The 12,053-nt window shown below is 40.2% G+C and overlaps 1 protein-coding gene across 2 annotated transcripts in view; it reads left to right on the top strand.

Annotated features, from left to right (window-relative positions):
* Window positions 1-11,498, top strand: part of lmln (leishmanolysin-like (metallopeptidase M8 family)) — a 34,274-nt gene extending 22,776 nt beyond the window's left edge. The window contains exons 13-17 of one of the 2 annotated variants that reach the window (XM_024138065.2): window positions 5,420-5,552; window positions 5,891-6,050; window positions 6,340-6,470; window positions 6,766-6,958; window positions 7,095-11,498. In XM_024138065.2, the coding sequence (XP_023993833.1) occupies window positions 5,420-5,552; window positions 5,891-6,050; window positions 6,340-6,470; window positions 6,766-6,958; window positions 7,095-7,219 (742 nt within the window). In that variant the 3' untranslated portion in view covers window positions 7,220-11,498. Of the gene's footprint in view, window positions 1-5,419; window positions 5,553-5,890; window positions 6,051-6,339; window positions 6,471-6,747; window positions 6,959-7,094 lie in introns of both variants that reach the window. The other variant, XM_024138064.2, reaches the window with a different exon arrangement.
* The last annotated feature ends 555 nt before the right edge of the window (window positions 11,499-12,053 follow it).

Below are 12,053 nucleotides of genomic sequence, written 5' to 3'. Positions count from 1 at the left end.
CTCAATCATAGGACCTACTGAAGAGATGAGTCTTCAATAAAGATTTAAATGTTGAGACCGAGTCTGCGTCTCTCACATGGGTAGGCAGACCGTTCCATAAAAATGGGGCTCTATAGGAGAAAGCCCTGCCTCCGGCTGTTTGCTTAGAAATTCTAGGCACAGTAAGGAGACCTGCGTCTTGTGACCGTAGAGTACATGTAGGTATGTACGGCAGGACCAACTCAGAAAGATAGGTAGGAGCAAGCCCATGTAATGCTTTGTAGGTTAGCAGTAAAACCTTGAAATCAGCCCTTGCCTTAACAGGAAGCCAGTGTAGAGAGGCTAGCACTGGAGTAATGTGATCAAATTTTGGGGATCTAGTCAAGATTCTTGCAGCCGTGTTTAGCACTAACTGAAGTTTATTTAGTGCTTTATCCGGGTAGCCGGAAAGTAGAGCATTGCAGTAGTCTAACCTAGAAGTGACAAAAGCATGGATTKATTTTTCTGCATCATTTTTGGACAGAAAGTTTCTGATTTTTGCAATGTTGCGTAGATGGAAAAACCTGTCCTTGAAACAGTCTTGATATGTTCGTCAAAAGAGAGATCAGGGTCCAGAGTAATGCCGAGGTCCTTCAGTTTTATTTGAGACGACTGTACAACCATCAAGATTAATTGTCAGATTTAACAGAAGATCTCTTTGTTTCTTGGGAACTAGAATAAGCATCTCTGTTTTGTCCGAGTTTAAAAGTAGAACATTTGCAGCCATCCACTTCCTTATGTCTGAAACACAGGCTTCCAGGGAGGGCAATTTTGGGGCGTCACTATGTTTCATCGAAATGTACAGCTGTGTGTCATCCGCATTAGAGGTGTGGCATGTCGGAATGGCCGATTTAATTAGGGCCGATTTCAAGTTTTCATAACAATCGGAAATCGGTAATTTTGGATGCTGATTTTTATTTTTTTAAACCTTTATTTAACTAGGCAAGTCAGGTAAGAACACATTCTTATTTTCAATGACGGCCTAGAAACGGTGGGTTAACTGCCTTGTTCAGGGGCAGAACGACAGATTTTTACCTTGTCAGCTCAGGGATTCAATCTTGCAACCTTACGGTTAACTAGTCCAACACACTAACCACCTGCCTCACGAGGAGCACGCCTGTTACGCGAATGCAGTAAGAAGCCAAGGTAAGTTGCTAGCTAGCATTAAACTTATCTTATAAAAAAAACAATCAATCAATCATAATCACTAGTTATAACTACACATGGTTGATGATATTACTAGTTTATCTAGCGTGTCCTGCGTTGCATATAATCGATGCAGTGCGCATTCGTGAAAAAGGACTGTCGTTCCTCCAACGTGCACCTAACCATAAACATCAATGCCTTTCTTAAAATCAATACACCGAAGTATATATTTTAAACCTGCATATTTAGCTAAAAGAAATCCAGMTTAGCAGGCAATATTAACCAGGTGAAATTGTGTCACTTCTCTTGCGTTCATTGCACYCAGAGTCAGGGTATATGCAACAGTTTGGGCCGCCTGGCTCATTGCGAACTAATTTGCTAGAATTTTACGTAATTATGACATTGAAGGTTGTGCAATGTAACAGGAATATTTAGACTMATGGATGCCACCCGTTAGATAAAATACGGAACGGTTCCTTATTTCACTGAAAGAATAAATGTTTTGTTTTCGAGATGATAGTTTCCGGATTCGACCATATTAATGACCTAAGGCTCGTATTTCTGTGTGTTTATTATGTTATAATTAAGTCTATGATTTGATAGAGCAGTCTGACTGAGCGATGGTGAGCACCAGCAGGCTCGTAAGCATTCATTCAAACAGCACTTTCGTGCGTTTTGCCAGCAGCTCTGCTGTTTATGAATTCAAGCCTATCAACTCCCTAGATTAGGCTGGTGTAACCAATGTGAAATGGCTAGCTAGTTAGCGGGGTGCGCGCTAATAGCGTTTCAAACGTCACTCGCTCTGAGATTTGGAGTAGTTGTTCCCCTTGCTCTGCATGGGTAACGCTGCTTCGAGGGTGGCAGTTGTCGATGTGTTCCTGGTTCGAGCCCAGGTAGCGGCGAGGAGAGGGATGGAAGCTATACTGTTACACTGGCAATACTAAAGTGCCTATAAGAACATCCAATAGTCAAAGGTATATGAAATACAAATGGTATAGAGAGAAATATCCTATAGATATCTAACATAACTACAACCTAAATACTCGTTTACCGTGGGATACTTGAAGACTACTGTTAGAAAGAACACCAGCATTATATGTTCTATGTTTGAGCATGGAATTAAACGTTAGCTTTCTTACTCGGCACTATTGCATCTTTTACTTTTTCTCAACACTTTGTTTTTGCGTTATGTAGAACGCAAATTGAACGATGTTATTATTATTCTATTTGAGGCTAAATTGATTCTTATTGATGTTTCATACTTAAGTTAAAACTAAGTGTTCTTACGTATTGTGCTAACTTGTCATTATTAAAATACATTTAAAAAATCGCCGATTTTACATGGGTATCCCAGCTTTATTTTGGGTCTTCAATATGGCGGTAGGTGCGCGGCGTTGAAAAAGATCATCAATCGGTCCAACCTCAAATCCTACGCATAGCAATGAAAGTTACATTGATGATTTCGACAAGACTCAAAAGATAATAAAATATATAGTGTACAAGCAGATAGTGTGCTAAAAGGAAACCTTGAGGACCCGAAATGGTTCAGTTGATTTGTCCAGCAGGACAACACATCCAAAAGAGACAACGTGATATCTTTCCGCGCAGATAAGATTAAACCCAGGCAGAACTCGTCACGCGTAGACGCAATTTGAGTTTTCTAATCTCTCCAACAGATATGGTGGATCGATGGTAAACTCAAAACAGCACTAAGGTTAGGAGCACGAGGACAGATGCAGAGCCTCGTGTCTGACGCCATTAAACGGTCATTTACCACTTCACAAGTGCATCTCAGTGTATGATGGGTCTAAAACCAGACTGAAGCGTTTCGTATACATTGTTTGTCTTCAGAAAGGCAGTGAGTTGCTGCCAACAGCTTTTTCTAAAATGTTTGAAGGAATGGAAGATTCGATATAGGCGCGATTTTATTTTATTTTTTTTTTAAATATCTTTTGTGGGTCAATGTTTGGCTTTTTTCAAGAGAGGCTTTATTACTGCCACTCTTTATTTGAGTTTGGTACACATCCAGTGATAGAGAGCGTTTTATTATGTTCAACATAGGAGGGCAAGCACAGGAAGCAGCTTTCAGTATTTAGTTGAATAGGGTCAAGTATCTTTCCTAAAAAAGTTCATGAATTTATCACTGCTGAAGTATAAGCAATTACTTTCTTGGGAATGCGCTTTTCTTTAGCTAGCTTTGCGACAGTATAAAAAATACATATTGTTCTAATTTCCTCAATTAAGTTGGAAAAATAGGATGATCGAGCAGCAGGCTCTTTGATAACTGCACGGTGCCTTTCCAAGCTAGTCGGAAGACTTCCAGTTTGGTGTGGCGCCATTTTTAGGGGTGTGACTGCATCTAGGTATGCGCAAGGTTAAATGAGTTCCTCAGTTAGGTGGTTAACTGATTTTTGTACTCTGACGTCCTTGGGTAGGCAGAGGGAGTCTGGAAGGGCATCTAGGAATCTTTGGGTTGTCCGACGAATTTATAGCACGGCTTTGATGATCGCTTGGTTGGGGTCTGAGCAGATTTTTGTTGCGATTGCAAACGGTAATAAAATGGTGGTCAATAGTCAGGATTAGGAGGAAGAACATTAGATCCACAAACATATTAATTCCACTGGACAAAACTAGGTCCAGAGTATGACTGTGGCAGTGAGTAGGTCCGGAGACATGTTGGACAAAACCCACTGAGTCGACGATGGCTCCGAAAGCATTTTGGAGTGGGTCTGTGGACTTTTCCATGTGAATATTAAAGTCACCAAAAATGTGAATATTATCTGCCATGACTACAAGGTCCGATAGGAATTCAGGGAACTCTGTGAAGAACGCTGTATATGGCCCAGGAGGCCTGTAAACAGTAGCTATAAAAAGTGATTGAGTAGGCTGCATAGATTTCATGACTAGAAGCTCWAAAGACGAAAATGTAGTTGTCATTTTTTTTTTGTCCATTTTKATTTGCTATCATAAATGTTAGCAACACCTCTGCGAGATGCGCGGGGGATATGGTCACTAGTGTAACCTGGAGGTGAGGCCTCATTTAACACAGTAAATTCATCAGGCTTAAGCCATCTTTCAGTCAGGCCAATCACATCAAGATTATGATCAGTGATTAGTTCATTGACTATAACTGCCTTGGAAGTGAGGGATCTAACATTAAGTAGCCCTATTTTGAGATGTGAGGTATCACAATCTCTTTCAATAATGGCAGGAATGGAGGAGGTCTTTATTCCAGTGAGATTGCTAAGGCYAATGTTTTTCCACTCCTCAATTGTCCAGTGTTGGTGATCGCGTGCCCACTGGAGCTGCTCCTTCTTAATTTTAGCTGATAACCCGGTGTGGTCATCTGCTGCAATAGCCCATTCATGACAAAGATCAACGAGTTTTGCGTTCCYAGATGCCGTTCTGCACACCACTGTTGTACTGCGCTGTTATTTGTTTGTGGCCCGCCTGTTACCTTGCATTATTCTTGCCATTCTCCTTCGACATCTTTCATCAACAAGCTGTTTTTGGCCACAGCACTGCCGCTGACTGGATGCTTGTTTGTTTGTCTCACCATTCTCGGTAAACCCTAGACACCGTCATGCTTGAAAAGTCCAGGAGGGCGGCCGTTTCTTAGATACTGAATTCTGCCAAATAGCACCGACGTTCATACCATGCTCAAAGTTGCTTAGGTCACTCGTTTGGCCAATTCTAACATTCAATCAAACAGTAACTGGATGCKTGTCTGCCTGCTTTATGTAGCAAGCCACGGCKGAGCGTAGTTTACGCATTTTGTGACAATTGACGTTAAAGGATAAATTACTTTAATAATTTTTTTTATCAAGAAATGTAAAATAGTTTGACAACCCTGTTTTTATAAGCTTTTAAATGATATCAAACTCAACCGTTTATCTTTTCCATTGATAAAGATGTGGATGTGGAGTGGGGAATTCAAAATGGATCAACTTTGAGCACCTCTGTCTCCTAAATMTTTTTTGCATTCGGGTCCCCCAAAGTCCCTTTCTGACCATTTCTACCATGGGCAAATGTGTATGGAAAGTTTTGTTCCATCAAAAGGCATGCAGTCTAAAAGTGACTGAAATCAAATGGAACAACCCATATGTCAACATTTCTGTGAACACAAACAGCAAGCCATTTGACACTTAAACTCGATTAGAAATTCACTGTAACCAACAGCAACAACAATAAAAACATTTTAAATGAGAAACTGTGGCTCAACCTGACCTAACCCTCATGAGTTATTGATTTTCAGTCGTAAAGTGGTGACCCTTTACTGTGACACAGTGCGAGCCACACCCCTCCAGCTCACCTGCAGGCAGGACCAGCTGGCTGTGGCCGTCTGCAACCTGCAGAAGTACCCTCAGGACCTACCCCTGGACTACCAGGTAAAATGCAAGTCCCGCAATGCCATCCTTCATAGTCACAAAGCCTAGAAATCGAGGCTATGACAATACACCCAGTGATGATAACATGACGTGAGCAAGAGTCTGTGTCAGAAACCTATTGGACCACTACAGAGGATAAGATAAACATAAATATTACAAGTGTATGTCAAGGATTTACTAAGCACATGCACCCAAGCAAAGTTTGTACCTATTAGACAAAAAAGGCAACAAAAACATTTTTGAAATGGTCTTTATTTAAGATGTTGTTGACCAATTGTGACCAGTATAGTGTTAAGTACACCCCATACAGTAAATCTCTTCCACCTCCTCTCCGGCAGTACTTTGACCATATCCCTGAAGTCTCTGTGATGGATCTGGCCTCCTACGGTGGAGCTGTGGAGATAGCTGACTACTGTCCCTTCAGCCAGGAGTTTAGCTGGCACCTGAGTGGAGAGTACCAACGCAACTCCTACTGCAGGGTCCAGGAGAACCAGCCCGGTAATATCCCTTCCCTTCTTGCATTGTTGTTGCCTCTTGGTTCCTCAGGCCTTGGTTCATGTACTCAGGCTGTTAACTCACTTGAAGGTTTGCAAAATTCCCAGATACTTTCCCAGGTTTTCCAGAAATCCCATTTGGAGAATTCCCTGTTCCCTTTCTGCTTATTCCATCCCAATCCTGGGAATCTTCCAACTGGGATTTCTGGAAAATCTGAGAATTTTGTTTCAGGAAAGTTTCAAAAATGTTGCAACCCTACTTACTAGTATGCTACCTGACACACTGTTTCCAGATTGGTGGAGGAACTACGGAGCTGAGCAGTATGGTCCAGACTCAGTGTGTTTGTACCAGAAGACTGCCTTCGTCATGGAGCAGTGTACCAGACGCATGACCTACCCTGACTGGGGAAGTGGCTGCTATAAGGTAATGCAGAATAAGTAACAATCTTTAGATATCTCTGTAATCTATGTTTTGTCGCTTCATCCATTTAATACAAGTCTTCTTAATAACGTTTACCACCGTTAAGTCTCATGCTTTRATCATATGAGCTTACAAAATCACAAATTCAGTTCAATTACATTTTTGTGTTTTGGGTTAATGTAACCCTATTATAGATGTGTGACAGGCAGATATATACATTTTGAAGTGACCCATACAACCAAAAACTAATACTTAAATGTTATATTGCTGATGTTTCCAGATCTCTTGCTCTACCCAGGGTCTGACGGTGTGGGTGGAGGACACTGCGTACCAGTGTGTGCGTACGGGTCAGCTGCTGAGCGTCAGTGTGCGTGTTAATGACTGGGTATACAATGGAGTTCTCGTCTGTCCTGCCTGCTCAGACTTCTGTAGCGCCTGCCCTATACCACAACAGCTCCCGTCCCTCAATACCACCAAGAGAATTCCTATTGGTGAGTTCCCCTGCCTGTCTTTCCTACCTTGTCCTTTCCACATACATGCACACACATAGGTGCACACTCACATTATATAACTATGTACATTATATAGACCTCTTGGTACTAAGGAAGCGTTTTGCCTCTCTTCCAGACCCTTGCTCCAGTTCCTCCAGCTTAGTGGTAACTCTGTGGCTTCTACTGTTCAACTTCATCCCTGTGTGTGTGGAACTAACTGACTGGCTGGCTGACTGGTTGATTGGCTGGCTGACTAACTAACTGTAAGCTTCTCTCTCTGGGACTGRGGCCCAAATGGAACCCTATTCCTTAAATGGGCCTATGGCCATAGGTCCTGGCCAAAAGAAGTGCTCTATGTAGGGAATAGGGTGCCATCTGGGACGCAATCTGGCAGCCCGTTTTGTAGTCAACCATACTTGGCCATCCCACAACCTCAGGCATCCCATTCCAGGGTTCCACAGTCCAGTTGGAAAGGATTTGATCCTTGGAAAATCATCAAGGAAAAGTCAGGAAAGTTGTTTAGGAATCAATCACATTAACCCCATCGAAGTCAGGGAAATTTGTGATACTTTTGAACAAATGTTGTTTCGTAAAACAAAATTCAGTGCAAAATATGTATTTTACATATGTATTGTAAGTTTAAATGCCTGAAAGAAGGATATCTTACCACAATACCTTATCTGTCCAGTTTAGACACATTTGTACAACCTAGAACTTCTTTTAATGTTGCAGTTTTGGAACAGACAAGAAAGACCGTGGCCCATTGTGAATGACGTTCATGAAATTGCTAGATACTTTCAGAAAAGGGGAAAAAAAGCCATTGATTGCACTTTTCTTTTTGTTAAACTAACAAACGAGGCACCAGTAAGCTGTAYGCAAAATCCGAAGAAGCCATACCCCAAGTGTAGCTAGATGATCACGGTGAGGTGCCGGTGCTACTTTATGTATGACCCCCTATCCTAACACTAAGACATACTATATTCCCCTCAGGGGACTGTAYCATATTCAGTTTCCTAGTGTTGTCATGTAAGGTTTGTTACATTCTTAGAACGCACATGAAACATATACATTTTCAGTTAGCATTTTTATAGCAAGTTGTCAGATGATTCAACGCCAATCAATGTAACAATGCGGTATTTAACATTCTGACAGCAGATTGTTATTAGCGTGTATTTGTTTCCTGGTGAAAGGTCCATATCTGGCGAACTCGGAAGGTGCTCTAAAAGCATCTAGTATCCCACCAAAATTGATATTTTAAGGGCCTAACTAAGCCCTTAAAATATCAATTTTGGTGGGATATTAGATGCTTTTGATGATTTTGTAGATGCATGCGTGAAAATAAAGGTATATCTGAAAGTAAAATGGCACTAAGACTATTTCACAGTGCAGTAAAGTTAGGCAGGCTAGTAGTCATGATACTTGATGGAGATTGTAGTTGAAACTTATTTTTTATGATTTTCATAAATAATGGACTAATATATATTTTTTAAATAACATTTTACTGGTGAGGGAGGGAACAAGGCTTTTTATATTAATAATTGTTTGTTTGATGCCTTCAAATCCCCTATGACGAGCCAGAGATTATGTGGAATTCACCCTGTACGTATTATGTGTCTGTCATGTGGGAAAATGAATTGTGAACAGCCCTATTGTACACCTTCTGAAGTGAATAGGGACTTCCCAGTTTCAGATACTCTTTCAGCTTTATTCCATAGTACCTATAATGGCATATATTTAGTAATGCAATTATATAGTACTTACACACAGTTATACAGTAGGACTTACAGCTATATATTCAATTTAAAGTTAAAGGGTTAAAAAGCATCAAGTACTATATGATGGTTATATGCCTCTAGTATTCCAGTGAATCTGGTATAAGCCCACTGTAATGTAGTGTTGACATATTTGACTCGAGTGACTTGTTATTTTGTAAGGTTGTCTAATTTCAGTTGATATGGTATGCTTTTACCAAATTTTAATGTTCCTCTATTAGTGAAGTAACATCAGTTAATTTAGCTATTTAACTTGAATCTTGTAAGTTTCATGGTGTATGGTATGGTTTTTATAAATATGGCATTCAAATTGCCCCTCTTCTCTAAGCACTCCACTGAATATTGAGTAATTAATTGAGCATATACACTTGGTATGAAACAATTTGGCAACCTTACATTTTATTGTTAGGTTAATAATAGCATTATGMTTTTTATGCTACTGCTGTTTCTGAAGATATGAAAAAGTGATTGCAATAACTGTGATAAACAAATGAGCAGCTACCGATTTTTGCCCATTAGTTTAAATATATATMAATTATTTTCCTATATAGTAGGCCTAGATCTTAAGAAACTTGTTGTTTTTAAGTTTAATTATGGATCCAGTTGTATTTGTATTGTGGGTCATTTTGCAGCTGCTTCTAGATGTTTACTTTTCTGTATGGTTGCCCARAGGGTCTACATCAATTATGGGAACATTTGTATTTCATCATGAGAAGGAACAAAACTGTAATGTGTTGATGAGGTGGATTGAGACCATAAAATGGCTGAGTGTGATTGTTGGTGTATCTGTTGAGATTACTGTACCAGAATGCTGCTTAAGGGGATAGTTTAATATTTTTTATGGAAAAGACAYGTTAGATTATTCACCTTTTTGTAATTTGTACCCATGCAATTGTCTGTGTTAGAATGACTTGTTTGTTTTTTGTTTTTTAGTTCCATTCCAGGGCTACWAGTGAAGGATGGCAGTGCTTTCATTTGTGATCTTTTTTTATGTTTTATGTTATGTTTTTTTTTCTTACAGCTTACTGGTGGCAATCTTCTGAGTCATTGTGAGTGAATATGAAAAGAATATGACATTTACAAATGTTAATTTTCTCAACATGAAGAAACATGTGACGTTTGTTTGAAACAGTACAAATAAAGAACATGCATATACAGTTGAAGTCAGAAGTTTACATACACCTTAGCCAAATACATTTAAACTCAGTTTTTCACAATTCCTGACATTTTATCCCTGTAAAAATTCCCTGTCTTGGATCAGTTAGGATCACCACTTTATTTTAAGAATGTGAAATTGTCAGAATAAGAGAATAATTTATTTCAGCTTTTGTTTCTTTCATCACATTCCCAGTGGGTCAGAAGTTTACATACACTCAATTAGTATTTGGTAGCATTGCCTTTAAATTGTTTAACTTGAYTCAAACGTTTCGGGTAGCCTTCCACAAGCTTCCTGCAATAAGTTCTGACAGAGCTGGTGTAACTGAGTCAGGGTTGTAGGCCTCCTTGCTCGCACACGCTTTTTCAGTTCTGCCCACAAATTTTCTATAGGACTTTGTTGTCCTTATTTTGCCACAACTTTGGAAGTATGCTTGGGGTCATTGTCCATTTGGAAGACCCATTTGCGACTAAGCTTTAACTACCTGACTGATGTCTTGAGATGTTGCTTCAATATCCACAATTTTCCTGCCTCATGATGCCATCTATTTTGTGAAYTGCACCAGTCCCTCCTGCAGCAAAGTATCCCCACAACATGATGCTGCCACCCCCGCGCTTCACGGTTGGGATGGTGTTCTTTGGCTTGCAAGCCTCCCGCTTTTTCCTCCAAACATAACGATGGTCATTATAGGACATTTCTCCAAAAAGTACGATCTTTGTCCCCATCTGCAGTTGCAAACTGTAGTCTGGCTTTTTTATGGCGGTTTTGGAGCAGTGGCTTCTTCCTTGCTGGGCGGCCTTTCAGGTTATGTCGATATAGGACTCGTTTTACTGTGGATATAGATACTTTTGTACCTGTTTCCTCCAGCATCTTCACAAGGTCCTTTGCTCTTGTTCTGGGATTGATTTGCACTTTTCGCACCAAAGTATGTTCATCTCTAGGAGACAGAACGCGTCTTCTTCCTGAGCGGTATGACGGCCCATGGTGGTCCCATGGTGTTTATACTTGCATACTATTGTTTGTACAGATGAACGTGGTACCTTCAGGCTTTTGGAAATTGCTCACAAGGATGAACCAGACTTGTGGAGGTCTACAATTTATTTTCTGAGGTCTTGGCTGATTTCTTTTGATTTTCCCATGATGTCAAGCAAAGCGGCACTGAGTTTGAAGGTAGGCCTTGAAATACATCCACAGGTACACCTCCAATTGACTCAAATGATGTCAATTAGCCTTTCAGCTTCTAAAGCCATGACAATTTTCTGGAATTTTCCAAGCTGTTTAAAGGCACAGTCAACTTAGTGTATGTAAACTTCTTACCCACTGGAATTGTGATACAGTGACATAATCTGTCTGTAAACAATTGTTGGAAAAATTACTTGTGTCATGCACAAAGTAGATGTCCTAACCAACTTGCCAAAACTATAGTTTGTTTACAAGAAATTTGTGGAGTGATTGAAAAACAAGTTTTAATGACTCTAACCTAAGTGTGTGTAAACTTCTGACTTCAACTGTACCTAAAATATTTGCTTAAAGTACAGAGCCCAAAGATATTTTTATGCAGAAATCTAGGGTTTTCTATTGTACATAAATAAAAAATTGCTATTAAAAAAAATCCTGTTAACAATGAGTGTACAAAACATTAGGAACACCTTCCTAATATTGAGTTGCACCCTTTTTTGCCCTCAACAGCCTCAGTTCGTTGTATGGACTACACGGTGTCGAAAGCTTCCTATGTTGACTGCGAGGCTTCCCACAGTTGTCAAGTTTTCTGGAATTTCCATTGGGTGGTGGACCATTCTTGGTACCATTCTTGGGTGTGAAAAAACAGCAGTGTTGCAGTTCTTGACACACTCAAACTGGTGCGCCTGGCACCTACTACCATACCCCGTTCAAAAGCACTTAAATATTTTGTCTTGCCCAGTCACCCTTTGAATGGCACACAGACAACATCCATGTCTCAATTGTCTCSAGGCTTAAAAATCCTTTAACCTGTCTCCCCTTCATCTACACTGGTTGCAGTGGATTTAACAGGTGACATCATTAACAGGGATGCAAACTAGTCACCAAACTAGTCACGTTTTGAATCCAAAATAGGTGACCTACGTGAATCGTGTAGATCCGATGAGAAAAGGTTGGGAGGGAGGTTTGGATGACTACTGGCTCTATA

Source organism: Salvelinus sp. IW2-2015, unplaced genomic scaffold, assembly GCF_002910315.2.
Source record: "Salvelinus sp. IW2-2015 unplaced genomic scaffold, ASM291031v2 Un_scaffold1380, whole genome shotgun sequence".
NCBI lineage: Eukaryota > Metazoa > Chordata > Actinopteri > Salmoniformes > Salmonidae > Salvelinus > Salvelinus sp. IW2-2015.
This window is presented reverse-complemented; position numbering and strand designations above follow the sequence as displayed.